Here is a 20,942-nt window from a genome sequence, read left to right as displayed (position 1 = left end):
CACATGGAACACACAAGAGCCAGGCCACAACATGGAGCAAACGAGATACCCCACACTTCTTGACACTCATGGAAACAGCCATGATCACGCATGTATAGTGAAGACCACTGAAAATCAATGAGACTTGGAGTCTCCAGATGGACCTGTACCTACACTTGCACAACTGGGGAGGAAGAGCTGTGGCACAGGAACTCTAAATCACCTTTACAGGATTTACAAGGAATGTTCCTCCATGGATCTCAAGTCAGAGAAACTTTAGATAAGGCATCGATTATGTAAGCTAGGTAAGGCATTTCATGACAGCCCCCCACAGGGATTTACCTAAGAGAACTGCTAAAATAATGAGAAAGTTTTACCTTGTGTGCGTGGCTTAGTCACGTCCAGCTCTTTGTGACCCCCTGGACTGTAGCCCGCCAGACTCCTCTGTCCGTGGGATTTTCCAGGAACGAATACTGGAGTGGGTTGCCATTTCCTCCTCCACGGAATCTTCCCAACCCAGGGATCAAACCCCTAACCTCCTGCACTGCAGGCGCACTCTTCACTGCTGAGCCGTTGAGGAAGCCCTAGTTCTACCTTAAGGCCTGGTGCCTCAGGCACTGCTCTGCCACACTTTAACGACAGGAGCCGAGAACCACAGGCGTGTGGGGGCCACTGTGTCCTGGCTGATCTGGAGGAGAGCTTACGGCCTTCAGCTTCACTACTGACAGTGTGAAGTTCAGACTTTTTCACCTTAATCACTGAAAACAAGTTCTGTCCAACAAGATCTCTTTTACACAAACAGCAAGCTCCTTCACACTGTGAAGAAGCTTCCTCAGGATCAGACTCTCGGGGCGGCAATGAAGCAAGTTTACCTGGTCGTCAGCATACTGGCCTTTCACTTAAATGAAGTCATGGAAATTGCACGAGATCAGGTCTTTTATGAACATGACGTTAAGTAACAAGTTTCTCAAGAGCATCACACACCTCAAGTGATCTCCAGCCACTGTGCATCCTTACTGGATGTCTCCTGTCCACATATCTTCACATATCTGTCAGACGATGTACACTGAGTCCTCGGATGTTTCACCCAGCAGACGATTCAGAACTTTTCCAGTGTCTGTGCTGAGCATGAATATCTTGAGGCTAAAGCTTTCACAACAGATTCAACCTGGCAGATCTATCCCTGTGATGCTCAGCACCAAGAAAAACAAACAAAAGAGCAAGCACAGGGCTTCCTTGGTGGCTCGGTGGTAAAGAATCTGCCTGAAATGCAGGAGACATGGGTTCGATTCCTGGTCCAGGAAGATCCCGTATACCATGGATCAACTAACCATTAGTCTCACCTGACTAATCCCTCTTACTCTAACATCAAACTCACAGAGACTGGATTTTTCATGCCACACCAAGCAGAGATTCCACTTCTCACTCTGTATTAAAGAACGGGCTTTATGATTTAAGCTTCAGCCTCCCATGAAGTGGGTTACTTTGAATCAGTTCTTTTTGCAGATCATCATCTCTGATGTACAAAAATACAATCAAAGTTTAGAAATGACTTCCGAAACATGGACCCCTCGAGGGTATCCATCCTGTGAAGCCCTTGCTGCGTCCACAGTCTCCCTCAGGCACCTCTGTGACACCTCACTCTGTCCTAACCGTGATGCTACCAAAACTCAAGGAACCAGTCCACATCGTTCCTTAACACTGGATGCAGAAACCCCACACAACTGTCACAAAGAGACTCAACAGTCCACACACAGCAGCTGCTACAAAGGACTGACACTTTTTTCATGAGATAAGCACTTCCTCTCTTCAAGTGTCTGATGTGACATACGTTTTTAAAGATCACTGAAAGAAAGTTAACATCGAGATCAACATTTGGAAAATGTTTCAAGAACGAACTGTAAGCCACCTGTGAGCGTCTGTACTTTATCTTGGGAAGTGTCAGTCCAGCTGGGGAGACACCGAGTGAGTCAAGGTCTCTGTCTTACCTGGCCGGGGCTGAGCTGTTCTCCAGTGGCTGTGGGACACTGATGCAGGTCTTCTTCTGCTCCCTCACAGGGGGCTCTCACCACCTCTGCCTGGTCCCCTCCATCTCTGAAGGCCTTTTGCTCCAGGCTCTCGGCTTTCGCTTCCCTATCCAAGCTCCCAGGAGCCACGGGACCTTCTGTTGAGGGGCCCACCAGCCCACACGGCCCAGGCTCACCCCCATGGTCCGAGGTCTCGGGGGCTTCTTCACGACAACTTTCCGCAGGAGTCCTCTGCAGCTCCAAGGGCGTAGCCCTACTCTGACTTACACGAGAGCTTGAGGCTCCGGGTTTTACATCTGGAGTTGCACTCGGCTCGGGGTCAGCATGAAGCTCTTTGGAGGCACTCCCTGGGAGTTCAGAGTATAATTCCTGCACCTCAGCAGACATGGAGGAATCAAGTGGAACAGGCTGGGTCTCCACGCCGGATGACAGCATGGGGGCAGGTGCAGATATGGAGTCAAGCCTCTTACACCAAACGGTTCACCCTGACACAAATCAAAGGAAGGGATAAGAATTTAAAACCTTGCAGGGTAGAAGGAAGCTGTCTCAGCTCAAATTGGCTAAAACAAGCGCCAAAAATTCTACCTCAAATGCCAGCATTATCTGGCACCAAGGAATTTGCTTAACAGACTGAGTTTGAGGAAAAATAAATACCTTAAACCTTTAATAGACGTCTGTCTAATCTCACAGAGACTGCCTGGTGAACAATTCTCAATTTAAAGCTGGATTTAAGTGAGATCTGACCAAATGTAGATTAAGAATAAGACATGTCTAAGCACTGAAGGATAGACCTAATGCACTGAATAAATAAGAAGATAAATGGGAGTTCCCTGGTGGCCCAGCAGTTAGGATACCAAGCTCTCCCTGCTGGGGACTGGGTTCAATCCCTGCTTTAGAAACTGAGACCCTGCAAGTTGTGAGGCAAGGTCAAAAAGAAATAAATGTTTTAAATTAGGAGATAAAGATGGTTTTCCACTTGTTTTCAGGTCATGAACCTTGCCCATTTTATTCAGTGCTGTAGCCCCACTGCCTGGAATAGTTGCCTCACATCTAGCAGGTACTCAGAAAGTATCTTCTGAATTAACATACACTGAGAGACTCAGAATCTGTTTGACTGACTTCTCTTCATTAAGAATTTTCTTTGGAAGAACACACCAAGAAAACAGAATTCCACTCTTTTATTGTCACCAAACCCCTGAACTGTGTCCACACAGCCTGGAGCTGGACAGGGCTATACCAGCTCTGGGGCAGAATCCTTCCTGACTTCTACTCAGCACCTCAAGATTGCCCAAGCACCTTCCCAGACACCGCTCACGTGATTTTCCTGACAGCCCCGTGAGCTGAGCAGGGCAGCCGTTGTCCTCCCGTTGTAGGCTCCAACACCATAGCTGAGGAGGGGAGGGTGACCTGCCGGAAGTATTGGGTGCTTCCCAGGAGGCTCAGTGGTAAAGAATCTGCCTGCCAATGCAGGAGACATGGGTTTGATCCTGGGTTGGGAAGATCCCCTGGAGAAGGGAATGGCAACCCACTCCAGTATTCTTGCCTGGGAAATCCACAGAGGAGACTGGTGGACTACAGTCCATGGGGCCACAGAGAGTCAAACACGAAGGAGACAGTGAGCACGCACGCCTGAAATATTACATGGTTAATGCAAAGGAGGAGAGGGGACGCCCGGGGCTTCTAATGTGGGGGTCATGTTTCACTTCTTCTGTTGGGCAATAGAAACATGGGTTATCTGCTAAAATAAGTATGTTTAAGTAGTTCATGATACTACATTATTAAAGTAATCAAAATAAACACAGAGAGATAGGGTACGGTACCCCCAGAACCAGGGTTTCCTGGCTGGTGACTTTTCCATTTTAGTCTACCAAATGTGTGCAGTTTCCACCACAAAATCCACTTGACCTGACCAAGGCGGAAATGGTTAACCAAATGAGATACTGCATGCTTTCATTCTTAATGCTTTCCCTAACCCTGAACAGGAGAACAGAGAAGGTGAGAAATATTTGGCATCTCCGAATTCAGAACAAGAATTTACTAGAGGTACTGGCAGCCAATCCCTTTGGCCGAAATGCACACAGAAAGGATGTTTCAGAAAGCTACTCCCAGTGCTTCTGAATGTCCACGTTTCCCCATAAGAAACGCATTACGTCAAGTAAAACCCAGTGCCAACTACAGAACTGCTCTGACTGATAAGCAGTCTCACCTTCTCTCCAGCGACCGCAACTGTGTTTCTGGGCAGGAGGGGCTTCCCGAGACACCGTGTAACTCCGTAGGACCCAGCGGCCTTCAGGCCCTGTCTCTGTTTGTACCCCAATTCCTTGAGGGAGCCCACTGACATCGCTTCCACAAAGGCACACACTCCGCCTCCCCATCACTGAGCACCCTGCTCCCTGAACACCCCTGGGCCGACAGGGGGATGGGAGGTCCCCCCACTGGCCTGTGCTGCTGGACTGGAGCTGGGACCGAGGAAGGGGGGCGGGGGGCGGGTGATAGGTTCCCTCGTTGTGGGCCATCCTGCCTTTCTCCTGGTTTTCCGACCTGAGGTGGAGAGTTTATTCATGTCCCTGTGCTCTCATCTGCTGAGCGCCTCTGTGTTCTCAAGGAACCCTACTCAAAATGGAAGGACACATTGTGACACTACTCATTTAAACGCTAGAAATTATAGGAAAGCAGACGGCTGATCCATGAGGTTGAGGTAACATAAGAAGAGACTTAACTCCAAAAGGGAAACAAGGAGAGAGAGGCCGGTGAGCACAGGAGCACAGCAGGGCTCGCAGACTTCCGCAGAGAATGCTGACAAGGCCTCCTTTCTGGAGCTAGTCTCCGTTCTCCGCTAGCTCCTGGAGACCTCCAGGGGTACTCTGGATTTTAGGCCAATGTGTGTGTGTAGATACGTGGGGTTAAGGGAATAATAGTGGAATTGCTATTTGAGGCCCCTCCCAAAACATGCTGGCAGTGCTCCATTTTAATTTGGTTCAGCTCCCTTTCACTTCAACAGACACCATCCAGCTTCTGACTGTCACATCACAAACAGACCGAAAGAGTGAGTGCAGAAGTGGAAAGACCACTGCAGAAGATGGTCTTGTGGCTGGAGAAGGCTCCGAGGGTCTCCCCAGTCGCCATCGTGTGGGGGTTTTCAAATCCAGCCCTGGACACGCCTTCCCCGGCTTCACTTTTTTCATGCCCTTGCCTTTTCATGCAGCTTGTCTGCCAACAGGGTGACTCAAAACTGTCCTTTTAGGCACAGAGTAACCACACAACTCCGCGATTCCACTCTGAGGAACATGTGCAAAAACTACACGAATGCAGAAAAACTAGTACATGGATGTTCACTGTAGCACTGTTCGCAGGGGCCAAAAAGCAGAAACAACTCAAAATGTCTATCAACTGATGAATGATGAACAAAATGTCGTCCATCCACAATGGAGTATTACTCAACTATGAAAAGACCCAATGTGCTGGTTCATGACACAACACGGATGCACCTTGAAAACATTATGCAGGTAAAAGAAGCCATTATGAAAGACCCCTGTTATAAGATCTCATTTCCCTGATATGTCCAGAGCAGGCAAATCTAGAGCCGGAAAGTGGATTAGTGGTCGCCTACTTCTGGAAGCGATGGTTTTTCTAGTACTCACATATGGATGTGAGAGTTGGACCACAAAGAAGACTGAGCGTCAAAGAATTATTGATTTCAAACTGTGGTGCTGGAGAAGACTTTAGAGTCCCTTGGACAGCAAGGAGATCAAACCAGTCAATCCTAAAGGAAATCAACCATGAATATTCATGAAGGACTGAAGCCAAAGCTCTACATACTTCGGCTACCTGATATGAAGAGCCGACTCACTGGAAAAGACCATGATGCTGGGAAAAATTGAAGGCAGGAGGAGAAGGGGACGACAGAGGATGAGATGGTTGAACGGCATCACCAACTCAGTGGACATGAATTTGAACAAAATCCAGGAGATGGTAGAGGACAAGAGACTGGCAAGTTGCAGTCCATGGGGTTGCAGAGATGGACATGACTGAGTGACTGAACAACAACTTTCGGAGGAAGTGGACAAACAGGGAGTGGCTGCTGATGGACAGTGCTTCTTTTGGGCACAACAGAAGTATTCTAAAGCTGGTTGTGGTGATGGCTGCCCAACTCTGACTATGCCAAACACCACTGAATTGTACAATTTACATTGTGAATTGTATGGTATATGAATTATATCTTAATAAAGTTGACTTTTTAAAAAAAGAAACCTGTCCATAGCCCCAACTTTTTCTCAAGTTGTCATCTATGTTTCATTCACAAGGATGGCACCCTCTCAAAACCTGTTGTTTAGTTGCTAACTTGTGTCCAACTCTTTTGCAAGCCCATGGACTTTGCTCAGACTCCTCTGTCCAAAGGATTTCCCCGGCAAGAACACTGGAGTGGGTTGCTATGTCTTTCTTACTCTCCTGCATTGGCAGATGGATTCTTTACCACTGAGCCACCAGGGAAGCCCCCCCGCCCCCCGCCCCAAACTTAACATGCCAAAAATAGAGCACACTCAACCCAGTGAAAAATCGACTACTGTCCATGCAAACAGCTGTGAGATTCAAGGATGAGTTAAGATGTTCTCAGTAACCTTACATGCTTATTTCTGATCCTGCTGCCTCTCTCAGTAATGGCACCGCATTACCCTAGAGCTCAGACGTGAATCCCCAAATGTAACTGTATGACTGTCCACACGCTGTGTAGTTAGCACTCATACCCATGCACCCAACGCCAGCTGTGTCTCCACCACATCTCACTGTTCCATCCCCATGGTCCTAACTCTAGATTTTGTTCTGAACACAGGATCATGCACAAACACACGCACACTCACTAAACATCTTTATCACAGAGAGGCAATACTGATCATCTCAAAAAATGGCTCAAAATATTCCTCAGGAAAAACTGCTATTACCTTTACTATGCCCACACCTATGCTGTGAACTGAAGTGGACCGAAACAGAATTGTAAAACTGGGTGACTAAAAGATGACTTCCAATATACAAAAGCCAGATGTCACAAAGCTACTGTCTCTTGATACATGTGTTCGGTAGAGACAGAATTCTAAGACTTTTCAACCTGTAAAACAACCATGCACATCGGCTATTCAAGCAAAAGACATTCCCACCTTTTTCTCTGCAGCACTTCTCTTCCTCAAGTTTCTCAGCAGTATGTGCAGTGGAGTCACCATGAACAGCTGAGCGCCTCAGCTGAAACCCCCAGAGGTGAGTGAGTGAGTGAAGTTGCTCAGTTGTGTCTCTCTTTGCAACCCCATGGACTGGATTGTAGCCTGCCAAGCTCCTCCATCCATGGGATTCTACAGCCAAGAATACTGGAGTGGGTTGCCATTTCCTTCTCTGGGGATCATCCCGACCCAGGGATCAAACCTGGGTCTCCTACACTGCAGGCAGACTCTTTACCATCTGAGCCACCAGGGAAGCCCCAGAGGTGAAGTAGTAATTAGACACAAGCATCGAGTAGCAGTTTACAATTATTCTTAGCTCACCAGCTCATGTCACTAAACTCTCCTTTCAATTTTCTCCAACTATCAAGATACTTGGTTGTGCCACAAAGACAGCAGAAACAAAATTTTACCATTTGAGTCCTTTAAATTTCTGAATTTAGTGGAGCAATTAAAAAATGACGGTATAGAAATATACCTCTCCATAGAAAGCTGTCTGGGATGTCTTATCAAACTAGATAAACATTGTGTGTTTATCTGTTGTCAGTAGCGTCTGACTCTTTGCAGCCCCATGGACTGTAGCTCGCCAGGCTCCCCTGTCCAGGGAATTTTCCAGGCAATAATACTGGAGTGGGTTGCCACTCCCTCCTCCAGAGGATCTTCCTGAACCAGGGATCGAACCCGTGTCTCTTGCATCTCCTGCACTGGCAGGCAGATTATTTACCACTGTGCCTCCTGGAAAGCCCGTATTAAAAAAATAGGATTATTTTATTTTGGTAAAACATATATCTATATCCATATAGAGAAAATATTTTAAAAACTATAAGCCAAATATTAACAATGCTACTGTGGGTGATAGGACTATGAATGACATATCCCCATTTTTTTTTACAATGAGTGTGTGATACATGTTAAATTTTTAAAAAATATTATATCTCAAGATCCAAATATGAAGCAATAAAGAATAACTGTTAAGTGTATTATCCCTTTAGTTTTATCAGTATTTTTAAAATGTTAGCTCTCTCCCTCAACCATGAAAGTTTTTACATTAAAGTTTTAAATATACTTGAAATAAAGTGTGAGTATAACATGTGCTTATAAAATGTAGACAGATTGATGGCTTAATCCTTACTACAGACTTACAACCAACCTACTGGGTTGACAGCAGATAATTACCTAGTTTGAGGTACAAGGAAAAACTAACCCACAGACTCACAAACAACTCTTTCCTACTGCTATTGGCTTGTCATCTTTACCATGAACACGAATAAGAATTAGATTGTTTAGGGGATGGAATTATCCCTGGAGGGAGACTAACATTTTGGGGAGTAGGCAGTACAATTATTCCAACAGAAGGAATCATTTTTCAATTGAGAACAATCATCTCCCAGTCTTTCTGTTTCAAAGGCAGAGTCAGGGCTAGGAAGTAGTCTAGTTTTGGTCTCCAAGGTGGGAGACCAGGGTCCCTATCCTGCCCCTCACATACTAGCAGCAAGGCCTTGAGTGTGTGTCACTGAACTTTCCTGGGCTTGTTTTCCACATGTAAAATGGACAAGTCAAACAAAATAATCTCAGAGAGTCCTGCTAACCCATAAAATTCCCAAGACTCTAAATAACTTTTCTGTTTCACTTTGTTTTGGCAAAGCGCACCTACAGACACCAACAAAAGTGGTACAGAATTCAGACTAATCCCCACTGCAAGGGCAAAGAAGGTAATTTAAGAACACTTTACATACGAAAAGGCTAGAACGCTGTTCTTTAGCGTATCTTCAGGCAATTGGGAAGTGTTAATTCCTATCCCACCAAATGACAAAAGCCAGGGGGAGGGTGGGGAGACTACCAAGGAAAGATTAACTAACACTGCAGCTCTCAGCCTCATTAGAATACGTTTTATTATAGTAATATTAAAAACCTGACCAAGTGACAACTTTTACTTTAGTCATTCAAACACTCCCCAAAACAAAAGTTCTGGGGGTATAAAGTTTACAGCACTAAGCAAAAGAAGAAGAAGAAAAAAAGAGTCAAACAAAGAAAACAGCAGAACAGAAAGCCATGTGCCCCAATAATCTCAAGTCTGAAGGTCTCCCTTCTCTTTAATTCCAAAAGCAAAGGGGTTGCTCTTAACGAAATGAAGCAGTTAGAACACTAGGCGCTGCCACACTTGTGTCAGGGGACAATACTCACAATAGTGATCGGGACCTCAGAAGTTCCCCACACGCCTTTCACCTTGAGAAAGGGCCTTTCTTTTCCAAAGATTCAAACACTGTAGCCAATCTCTGAGGCAATTTGGAAAAGGGGCCTCTTCTTGAGGGACAGAGGAAGAGGGATCTTTTAACAAGCTCTCCAGACAAGCTCAAAGTGGAGCAGGGAAGTCCATACAGTGAATAGGGCCTCGCTCTTCCACACGGCAAGAGTGCACAGGAAATCTCAAGAGCAACAGACACAGCTCCCCTCTTCCTCCCGTTATCAGCACTCAGAAAAAGGATCCCTCTATCTCCACGGGGGTGGGGAGGGGGGAGTGAAACACTGAAAATGCTCCTGATTTCTACGGACAGAGACTCTGCACTAGAGATTTTCATCCTTTTTTCAGAGGGAGGGGAGAAGAGAAACTATTTGTGCCACTCCAAAGATACAGCAGGAAAGGGCACTCCTCTCAAAAGTCTAGAGTCATATTTTTCTTGGGAGAGCAAGAGAAAGAAGTTGGAATCTCCTTTCTGGGGGTGAGGGGTGTGCAGATCAGATAGAGGGAAGCTTTTTCATCAGCAGAGCAAGTAGGAGGAGTGGAAGAGGGCAGCTCTAACCAGTCAGGAAGGACTGATAGCTTCCGTGGACAAAGGGAAGGCTGCTTCTCCTATCAGATCTTCCAGACCTGTTTGCCCAAACAGTCTTTTCCCCAGATTACTCTAACAGCTTTGTTAATTTAGGATCTCAAAGAGTAAAAGCGCCTCTTTCTCTGCCCCCGGGGGGTTAAAAGCCTCCTCTCTAGTGAGGAAGTGATGCGGGGGGCGGTGGGGAGGGATGGGAGGAGGCATGCATGGAAAAATCTGTTTCTCTATGGAAGATACTACTTTTCTTTCCTAACAAATTAGGTAACTAATAGCAACAGTTTACCAAAAGGTTACTGTGTACCAAGCAGTTACACGAAATTTCCTGTAGTCTTGGGGACAATTCTATGAAGAGAGGACCGAAATTAAGAGATGGGCTAACTGACAAAAAGGTGAAGCAGTGAGTCAAGGTCATAAAGATGGAAAGTAGGACACACAAGCTTGCATCCCTCACACTCCAAACACCACGCTCTTCATTGTGCAAAGGTAAAGAGCTCAAGGCACACCAGGAGACTCGGGGGCAGAGAAGCAAGGCTGCCTCGGTGGACACTGCTGGGGGAGGGGAGAAAGGCTGACTAACACCACTAAGTAAATTCTAGGTCTTCTTCCCCATATACCGGGATAAAGGCGAAAAATAAGAGGGAAGATAACTCTATCTTTTACAGGAAAGGAAGATCTCGCTCACTTTTAGGCAACTTGAGTCTTTCTCTCCACCTGAGGGGCGCCGACCAAATCAAGAGAGGTCTTATCCCTCCTGAAAATAAGTTTATAATCGCCCCCTCGGACCCCGGGAGCGGGTCTCCCTCCACTGACAAGCGCGATGCAGCCGGAGACGCGCGTTCGCCCACGACAACGGGCGTCGCCTTCCTGAGAAGTTGGGGGGTCCCCCGCCGTACTAAGGTCGACGAGGAGTCGCTTCCCCCGCCGGAGCCATGACTCGGAGAAGCCGTTTTGCCCTCGCGACGCGGGGCCTGGGCTCCTCCCTCTCCCCTGGTCTCTCGGCGCCCGCAGCACAGCCTGCGTTCCCGTCGGCGCCCCAAGAGGGCGGGGGACCCGGGCTCCCCCTCAGCCTGCACCGCCCGGCTGAGGGTCCGCTAGGGCTTGAGTGGGGCGGGGCGGCTACGCCCCAAGCCTTCCCGCCCCCGGCCTCTTACCCTGAGGCCTGCTCCGCGGCCCGCGCTCGCCCCGCCAGCCCGGCCTCTGCAGCAGCAACCCCGTCGCCGCCGAATCTACCTGAGCCTGCGGAGCCGAGAGAGCCCGGGGGCGCTCCGGCCGCCGCCGCCTCTTCGTCTCTATGATCGCCCTGCACTTCCTCATCCGGGGCCCGAGCCAGCCATGCGGACTCGCCCAAGTCCCGCCCCCGCACTGCGCGCGCGCAACCTTGAGGCGGCTCTTCCCTGTAGAGACTCCCTCCCCCAGCCAGCTCCGGCGGCCTCTGCCCCGCCCCCGCCTCCAGGACTCTTAAAGAGGAACACACCTTTTGACTGCTGCTGAGCCTCAGGCCCACTGTCTGATTCCACTGGTACCCCCCGGTCCAGTCCTCTTTTCTGGCCCTAATGTTTGCAACTCTTGGGACCTCTCGGCTTCTACCCTGGCAGCCCAAGATATCTTTTTATACCTGGAATCAGTATTTTAGATCATGTCAGTCCCCTGCTCCATCTCCTTTCTGGCATTTTGTTTTCATTTCTTCATAGCTTTAACACTAGCTGAAATTGCCATTTCATCTATTTATCGACTCCTTTTATCATCTCTCTTTCCCACCCTCGTCTGTTTTGTTCCTCATTCTTTGTTCACCGCCTAGAGCAGTGCCCGCACAAGCAAACACTAAGCAGATATTTGAAGGAAGGAAAAGAATGTTCTTTCAAGAGGGAATGGAGGTCTAGAGAATGCAATCAACTTGCTCCAAATTACAGTCTTGTGTTTAAACAGAAGTCTGTTATTTCTTGGCTGATTAGAGAGCTAAAGTTTTACAGTTTTGTGAGAGATTTTAATTTTCTCTTCTCCGATCAAGGTATCTTTGAACCAGTCAACATACTGACTGTTTTATCTGAGAAAGTGGTTTTCCCAGTTTTAGTTAGGGCTGGAGATACAAAAACCCAAATGCCAACTATTGTTTACATCTAATGAGTCTATCCATCGTCCATGTATGCATGCACTTCACATATAGGCTACTACAGATGTTGTTGGGATTAATTAACTAGAAACTCACTTTAAGACATTTCTACACATTTTTACTGGAGTATCCAAGACCTCAGGATCTTCCTCAGGCCACTGCATGCCTACAGACTAGGATCTGAGAAACCCAGTGTTATTGGTTTGTCTTCTGCCTCAGGTTCTAATATGACAGGCACTGCACCATTATTGTTCTCATCTTTATTTTTAATATGTGATATTTTGTTCAACATGGATTTTTTTGTATTGCTTCCTTTAAAAACAATCACATTATCATTTATCTCGCTGAGTTTTGGCACCCCCTTAGCATTTTGTGCCCTAAATAAGGCAAGTGGTTAGATAGCATCACCAATTCAATGGACATGAATTTGGGCAAACTCGGGGAGATAGTGAAGAACAGGGAAAGCTGGTGTGCTGCAATCCATGGGGTCAAAAAGAGTCAGACAGGATTTATGACTGAACAACTCATTAGCCTCACCCACCTCACCCTAGTCCTAGTCTTGCTCCTAGCTCTGTATGTAGTAAGCACAAAGAGACCTCAAAGAAGCATCATCATTCAACCCCCTAAAAGTCAATGAGAGCCAATTTCCTGATAAATTCCATGCTTTTGGTGACATTTACATGGCATTTTAAGTTCTTTTAATTTCAAAGACCTAATGTAACATGTCCTTCACCTTATCTGGCCCTCAAACACCTTGTGAAGGAAGAATAACACTTACTTTTAATTCCCACCTGTCAAGGGAGAAATTTGAGCAAAGAGAATTATCTTGTGCAAAGGTACACAGCTAAAAACAGGCAATCCCACAGGTGGTTGTAGAACCAAGGTCATTGACTCCCCAGTATTTCAGCTACCTGCTCCAGCCTTTCCTAGCTTTGCCCAGCTTTAGACATTTTTTAAAGTCTCAAACCTTGACAAGGTTTTGTTGTTGTTGTTGTCGTTTTTTGATTTAAGGAATTTTTGCCAAATTAAAAAGTGAAATATTTGTATTGCTAAGATATGACGCCAATTATGGACATTGCTCAGGAGAAAGAATCAAATTCCCCCCGAGGGCTAGGGACATAGAGTCCCCTTAATTCTGTCTGGGATGGAAGAACTTCTCACTAGCTACTAAAAAACAAACAAACAAAAACCGTCTGAGAGATCTGGGGGTGCCACCCTGAAATGGCAACATAAACATGTCTAACATTTAACATTTTATCCTTGAAAAGTTTTGCAACTGTTGCAGTGTGCTTGATTACATGCTTTTCTTTACTATTAAAAATTACAATTATTTAAAAATTATTTAACTTCTGAACCCTACACCTACCCCCCAGTTCCTTTGTGATATGCGGTGCTTTTTTCCTTTCAACATTCAGAAAATTTCCAAAAACTATAGGTAAATTGCCTTCCCTTGTAGCTCAGTCAAAATCAGTAAAGAATCCGCCTGCAATGCAGGAGACCCGGATTCGATCCCTGGGTTGGGAAGATCTCCTGGAATAGGGAATGCCAACCCACAGTAACTAGTTTTCACTTTCATACGTCAATTACATGGAGCTGGAAACTTGCATGGAGCCCTTAGCCAGCTTCAGGCACTGCCCACACGGTGCTATTTCCCTTGAGAAGAGAAGAAAGGTGTCCCAACAGAATAGGGGCTTAGGCCCTTGGGTGAGACAGGAGGATGCTAGTTAAACGCTCAGCCTTGGAGCCAAGTTTGACTGCATTGGGTCAGGATCCGTACTCGCTTCCTCCCGAGGATTTCTCTGTCCTCAGCCTGTTCCAGTTGTCTGTGAAATGAAATAGTATCTGCCTCCATAAAGGGATGTGACGATTATATAAGAATGTCTGTGAAAACCATGGTAGCTATTACCAATAAACAGAGGCACAGAACACCACTTGGGGTTTGGAAGAATTTGAAAAGCCCCCTCAAAGCGGATACTTCCCAGCAGGGGCCATCGCACTAAGTCGCACATGCTCAGCCCTTTACATGTTACAAAAGTTCCCCCAGAAACTCTATTTTGTGCCTCTCCGTCGCCCTAGGAGGCCCCGCGAAGGTCCGTAACATCCTTTATAGATCCCGGGACGCTCGTCCTGTGGGGGAAATCACTAGGTCGGAAGTCAATTCTTGGGCTCGAATCTATTTCGGAACGTCTAGGAGGAAAAGGATTTTCTGCCCGGGTCGACGGCCCTTAGGAAGCGGGAAACGCCGTCCGGCATCCCGGCCAATAGGCCGCACGTGAGGCCCCGCCCCCGACGCGAGCCCCGGATGGGGAAGTGGCGCGGACACCGAGACGAGGCGGAGGCCCGGCCAGAGCGGCCCGGCGCGGGTGGGCGGGAAGGGGGCGGTGCCCCGGGGCGGAGCCACCGGAGCGGCGCGGGTTCTCAGGTGAGCGCTCTGTGGCCGGGGCGGGCCGGCCGGCGCCTGGAGATCCGGCATCGGATCCTCGCGGACTCTGCGGGCGTAGGAGGGACGTCCGGAGGAGGCGCGGGGACCTGGCCAGGGTCCGGCCGTCGGAACCCCGGCCTCAAGCGGGAGGGGGCTCCGGAGCTGCGGGTGAGTGGACCTGTCCGCCGGGGCCGGAGTTGGGGATCAGGAGGAGAGGGCCAGGGCCCCGGTTCGAATCCTGGCCCTACCCCCAACCTGCTGTGTGACCTTAGACAAGTCTCTGTCCGTCTCTGAGCCTCAGTGACATCAGTTCTGACATGAGGGGAGCTGGTACGGGTAGGAACCGCGGAGAGTTTGTGCAGGTGGAGGTTTGGGGAGCGAGCCTTCCTCTATTTACACTCTCCTCGCCCAAGACATCGGTGGCCCAACGCGAACAGTAGGAATTCTCTGTCTCAGAGACCTCGGGCATGTCCCTTGCGCTGGCCCTCACTTTCCTCATCTACAAAATGAATGTACCAAACCTCTTTTAAGGTCTCTTTAATGTTTGAGTGTTATTGATTTATAGAGAGGCAAGGTAATGGTGCCTCGTTCACTCCAAGTTTTCCCCATTAGGGTGTGATAGCGTATCTCGGAGGTTGGAGTAGACCCTGACTTGAATTCCCTTGCGTTCCCAGATTGGTTGGTTCTGTTTGTTTCCCATCCCTCTTGGTATTTGGAGGAGTGATTTCATCCAAGGATTGGTGCCACCTCTCAGCTGAGCGAGAGCAGTATTTTCACTGCCCTAAAATCAAAGAGCAGTTGCAAAGAAAACTATGACATTCCAGCCTTTTTTGTTTGTGTTTCACTGGCAGGGAGGCAAGATGACTTCTCTCCCCCAAACTTGGAACAGCTGAAGGAAACAACAGTACAAGATGAGAACAACAAAGGTCTACAAACTCGTCATCCACAAGAAGGGCTTCGGGGGCAGTGGTCAGTATTGATTGGTCTTTGGGCTTGTGTAAGTTGGCTGAGATTCTGATATATCCTGTGCCTTGAAGTTTACACGCTGACTGAGGAGACAGTGGAGGCTAAGCAGGTAGCTTAACTAAGTGAAGCAGCAGGTGTGATACTGAAGTATTGAAAGGGTAGCAGGACCAGAGAGCACAAGCTCCTTCCAGAAGCATTTGCATTCTGCATTTTCAGGGATGTTGTGGATATTTCCAGCTTACTACTCTTCATTTGTTTGTTTTTGCTTTATCTTATTTGATGTGTGGTTGATTTACAGTGTTGTATTTAAGATGTATAGCAAAGTAATTCATATATATTTTTTTTCAAGTATTTTTTTCCATTGCAGGTTATTACATGGTGTTGAATATAGTTCTGTGTGCTAGGTCCTTGTTGATTTGTTTGTGTTTTTTATTACGTATTTACTGTGTATGTTCTATAAAACTCCAGTCTGCGTTGGTTCGGCAGATAAGAGAAACTTACGTTCAATGAAAGAGAGGTAGTAGGTGTGCATAAGACAGGTATGATCAAAGCAGGAACCTTTGCCTGGCTCTGAAGCACCATGAGTTGGGGCAGGACACAGCATGTTGCCCTCCATTAAACCTGAATCTGGGTATCAGCTCTGCCTCTAATTTCCCTGTGACCTTGAGCAAGCCTCTAGTTTACGTTAATTACAAATTCCAGCTCTTTAGGGTAATTTCTCCATTTTTCTTAGCACGTTGAGATTATGAATCTGCAGAATAAGGAAGCACCTATTTATATGACCGTTTTTTTCCCCTAAAGGAATAAATTTCCTTTCTGTCCTAATAACCTTATTTACTTCAGGAATTGGAATTAACAACACAGTATTTTAAAAATTGTATTTTACTATATATTTGCTCAAAATCCCTGCTGGCTCAGATGGTATAGCATCTGCCTGCAATGCTGGAGACCTGGGTTCAATCCCTGGGTTGGGAAGATCCCCTGGAGAAGAAAATGGCAACCCACTCCAGTACTCTTGCCTGGAAAATTCCATGGATGGAGGAGGCTGGTAGTCTACAGTCCATGAGGTCGCAAAGAATCGGACACGACTGAGCGACTTCACTTTCACTTTTATATCTGCTCCTGTGTTATATATGTATGAGCCTCCCAAAGGTAAGGGCTGCCAAAAAGGTAGAATAATAGTTTCTATATCATAAGATCTTAAGGGATCAAATTAAGTGATGTATGTAAAGTATTCAGCCAGGCTCCTTCTAGCTGTTAAATAAATGTAGCCATTGTAAGTACCAGGAAAATGATATACCAGGCATTGCTATATTTAAACCATAATTTCTGCTAAAACCACAGTCTGTTGTTAACATTGTGCTTTGTATGCAGTGGAAACTGCCTAAACCTTTGTGGAGCAGAATTGAACAAACAGAAATAACTTTTGACACAGGAAAGAATAAAAGGATACAGTATATACAGTGTATCTATTAATACAATGTATGCAAGTCTTCTTTTTCATGTGTGTAAGACGGTGGTGGATCCCTGCCTTACCCAGTCTGCTGCAGGACTATAAAGAAAAACATACATCCTACAATATTACTCAGCCATAAAAAAGAATGAAATGTTGTCATTTGCAACAACATGGATAGACCTAGAGAATATTATGCTTAGAGATTAAGTCAGACAGGAAAGACAAATACTATGATATCACTTATGTGTGGAATCTAAAAAATAATACAAAACAAATGAATGTATATGCAGAACAAACTCTCAGACATATAAAACAAACTTGTAACCAAAGGGGGGAAGGGGGAGGGACAAATTAGGGGTATGGGATTAGTGGATACAGACTACTATGTATCAAATAGATAAACAACAATGATATATTACATAGCAGAGGGAATGCACCTCTTATCTTGTAATAGCTCATAATCGAATATATTCTGCAAAAATACTGAATCATATGCTGAACACCTGAAGCTAATGCAGTATTGTATGTCAATAAATAAATAAAATAAAAATCAAATTGAAAAAATACATCCAACGAATATTTATTAGGTACATACCTATACCAATGGAGAAGGAAATGGCAACCCACTCCAATATTCTTGCCTGAAGAATCCCATGGACAGAGGAACCTGGTGGGCTGTAGTCCATGGGGTTGCAAGAGTCGGACACGACTTAGTGGCTAAACCATCTACCTATACCAAGCATAAAGATTTTGAATATGACAATGTTCCTTCTCCCTAAGGAGCTTTCAGCTTGTTGAGACATACATGCAAAAAGAAATGATAAGATTAAACAGGAACCACCAAAAGTTTGTTATTGGGGGAAGGTTTCTTAATGGCCTTTACCACCTTCGGGCTATTTGGGAGAACAAAGGAGGCCACGCTCCACAGTGAGCTATACCACTTAGTATAGTTCATTACTATTTTGTGGCCTACATCACACGGAAAAAAAAAAGAAAAAAAAAAAAAGATTAAACAGGAAGGAATACTTGTTAGACTGTGAAAGTTAGAGGAAGACTTCATAGAGGATTTGCTTTACACCTGTCAATGGAATCTATATCCAAAAAAAAAAAAGCAACTGTGGATTAACTCAGCACTTTGCTTTCCTAGGCTGAATTCTTGTTGGTTCTGATTATATCTGAAATCTGGACATATTTATTTGTCATAATTTTAGCATGATAGAAGGATATGTTGGGAATTCCCTAGTGGTCCAGCGGTTAGGACTCTGCGCTCTCACTACTGAAGGCCTGGGTTTGATCCCTGGTTGGGGAACTAATACCCACAAGCCATGGCCAAAAAAAAGAAAAGGAAAAAAAAAAAAAAACGGACCATCTTTCCCTGAAAGCTAAAACAGAGACAAAGAAAAAACAGCAACAAAAAAATACCATATCTTTATGATCCTGAGTTTTTTGTATTTCAAAGAGTTCCCTCCCCCCACCCCCGACCCCTAGTGTGGGGCAGGGATAGATAAACATATAAAATCACATTCTCTCTATATTTTAAGAGTCTCCTGTACCCAGCTCCAGACTGAAAAAGAAGACTCTCATACATTATAGATACGCTGTATATACTGTATCCTTGCATCCTGTCCTCTGTCAAGTTATTTCTATTCAGTTCTGCTATATGTGAATTTTTTCCCTGATCAAGCATTGCCCTCCAAGTCCAGGGTGTTTTATTTGGCTTGAGGGATGTGAGAGACAGTGGGTTTTGGAACCCTGGACTAGTAACCAGTCCTGGTGTACTGTTGTTCCTAGCTATCTACCTTTGGCAAGTTGCTTTATCCCTTAAGTTGTTTCCTTGCTTCTATTAGATCTAGAGATTTACTGTGAGGGTCACATTCAGACAGTATTTTGAAAAAATCTTTGAATATTAAATAGAAGGGATTGTGCTGTATGTGGGCCCCTGGCTGTCTTGTTCCTGGTGATGCCAGATGCACACCATTTGGGGAAGTAAAGAATTGCCCCAGAGGCCTAATTCCCAGAGAGGAAGAGCTGCCTTCTTCCTGGGAGCAGTGGGCTGGCAGGTAAAGCTCTGGAGACAAAGGTCCCTGAACACCATCCCACTGAGCTGCTCACCAGTTCTGGCTTCCTGTACAAATCCTTCAGTCAAGTTAAATCTCAATTTTGTTTATTTATTTTTAAAAATAATTTATTTTTGGCTTTCCTGGGTCTTCGTTGCTGTGCAGGCTTTTCTATGGTTGCAGCAAGTAGGGGCTAGTCTTTAGTTGTGGGGCATGGGCTTCTCACTGTAGTGGCTTCTCTAGTTGCAGAGCACAGGCTCTGGGGGATGCGGGCTTCAGTAGGTGTGGCATCTGGGCTCAGTACTTGTGGGCTCTGGGCGCAGTAGTTGTGGTACACGGGCTTAGTTGCTCCCAGGCATGTGGGGTCTTCCTGGACCTGGGATCGAACCCATGTCTCCTGCATTGGCAGGTGGATTCTTTACCACTGAGCCACTAGGGAAGCCTTAAATCTCAATTTTAAATGGAACTTCCTCTGTGAGATGGGGTTGTCATACTGAATGATGGGGTTGTAAGGACCCAGCATGAGAACACACGGCAACCCACAACCCAAGTGAGTTGCTTGCTGCCTAAGATCCCTGAATTGTCTTTCAGACGATGAGCTAGTCGTGAACCCCAAAGTATTTCCACACATCAAGCTTGGAGACATCGTGGAGATTGCCCACCCCAACGATGAGTACAGGTGAACGTCTAAGCAGGAGTAGGGGGCTAGCTGGGCAGCCCGCTGTTTCCAGGTGATGTGTTGTCTAAGGGGATGGAGGGCGAGATGTCTCTTTGCCTTGGGATAAAAATGTTCCTGCCCTCTGGGATTTGCTAGACCAATCATCTTTTTAAAAGGAGTCAATTTTTTCTGTTTACGAAGCTGAGAGGAGAACTCTGAACAATTCTGTAGCATTTATTCGTTTCCTTGAGTACAGTAAGTCTCTGACATACAGATGAGTTCTGTTCAGAGAGTGCGTTTGTCCGTAAGTCCAGCGAAGTTGGCCTAGGTTCCCAACTGACATAATCGGCTGTATAGTACTGTGCTGTAGTAGGTTCAGAACGTTGCCCTGGCCAGTATTCGAGTTCTTCCATGGGAAAACCCAAATGAACTTTTTGGCCAGCCTAGTACTTCTTCACACAAATAATACATACATCAAAAACACAAAAAATAATTTAATCTTACAGCACAGTACCTTGGAAACTACCGTTACCCAATGCAATGGGAGGCACACAGGGGCAGGCACGCACGGTCACGTCTTTGAAAGCCCACAAGCTGAGGGTTTGGATGTCGGGGCCTCACTGTACAAGTGCAGAGTTTGTTTCTGCAGGAACCCTCCTGTTCTGGTGCTGCTATCGATATGTCCAGAGTGGTCTGTTTGTGTTTTGTGGGTGGTAAAGAAAGCTGATTACTTACTACTGATAACATCTCTTCTCTTTGTTGCTTTTTTTTCCCCCCAGCCCTCTGCTTTTGCAGGTCAAGTCACTTAAGGAGGATTTGCAGAAAGGTAAGAATTCCATCTCTCTTTTCTAAGATTTTTTACACTTTATTGTCTCAGAAACTTTAAGAAACCCCCCTTCACAATGAGGGCACAGTACATCTCTCCTTATCAAATTGTGTTCCTGCTAGTAAAAATATTGTCAGATACCAAAACTGCCAAGGAATCTCATTTGTCAGCATCTTGAGGGCACTGGAAATTTTTAACTATGTTTAGGGACTTCCCTGGTGGCTCAGTGGCTAAGACTCTGTGCTCCCAATGCAGGAGGCCCGGGTTCGATCCCTGGTCAGGGAACTAAGAGTTCCCACAACCCTGCACAGCCAAATAAATAAATATTAACAAGAAAACAAAAACTATGTTTAGAATCAGAAGGAAAGAAGGTGAAGCCCTACACTTAAACTCCAAAACAATTGTT

General features: G+C 46.0%; 2 protein-coding genes and 1 non-coding gene across 16 annotated transcripts in view; 2 read left to right on the top strand and 1 right to left on the bottom strand.

Moving 5' to 3' along the window:
• Positions 1-11,368, bottom strand: part of PRR14L (proline rich 14 like) — a 41,768-nt gene extending 30,400 nt beyond the window's left edge. For 3 of the 7 annotated variants that reach the window (XR_009692786.1, XM_061141484.1, XM_061141486.1), the window contains exons 1-2: positions 11,193-11,345; positions 1,968-2,491 (exon numbers count right to left, since the gene is read on the bottom strand). Coding sequence is in view for 3 of the 7 variants with exons in the window: in XM_061141484.1 (XP_060997467.1) it covers positions 1,968-2,441 (474 nt within the window). In the remaining 4 variants the exon portion in view is untranslated. Of the gene's footprint in view, positions 1-1,967; positions 2,492-11,192 lie in introns of those variants that run through there. The other 4 variants (XM_061141488.1, XM_061141487.1, XM_061141485.1 and 1 more) reach the window with 3 other exon arrangements.
• A 3,178-nt stretch (positions 11,369-14,546) lies between these two features.
• The window catches only part of DEPDC5 (DEP domain containing 5, GATOR1 subcomplex subunit), a 70,554-nt gene continuing 64,158 nt past the window's right edge, over positions 14,547-20,942 (top strand). For 7 of the 8 annotated variants that reach the window (XM_061141475.1, XM_061141479.1, XM_061141477.1 and 4 more), the window contains exons 1-4: positions 14,554-14,741; positions 15,425-15,542; positions 19,644-19,731; positions 20,490-20,536. In XM_061141475.1, the coding sequence (XP_060997458.1) occupies positions 15,485-15,542; positions 19,644-19,731; positions 20,490-20,536 (193 nt within the window). In that variant the 5' untranslated portion in view covers positions 14,554-14,741; positions 15,425-15,484. Of the gene's footprint in view, positions 14,742-15,424; positions 15,543-19,643; positions 19,732-20,489; positions 20,537-20,942 lie in introns of all 8 variants that reach the window. The other variant, XM_061141476.1, reaches the window with a different exon arrangement.
• Positions 17,833-17,971, top strand: LOC133058163 (small nucleolar RNA SNORA4). The gene has a single exon (XR_009693271.1). It is a non-coding gene; the product is annotated as a small nucleolar RNA SNORA4 (small nucleolar RNA).

The sequence above is a fragment of the Dama dama genome, chromosome 5 (genome assembly GCF_033118175.1).
Source record: "Dama dama isolate Ldn47 chromosome 5, ASM3311817v1, whole genome shotgun sequence".
In the NCBI taxonomy this organism is placed as follows: domain Eukaryota; kingdom Metazoa; phylum Chordata; class Mammalia; order Artiodactyla; family Cervidae; genus Dama; species Dama dama.
The sequence above is the reverse complement of the archived record's forward strand: the minus strand, read 5'-3'. Positions and strand labels throughout refer to the sequence as shown.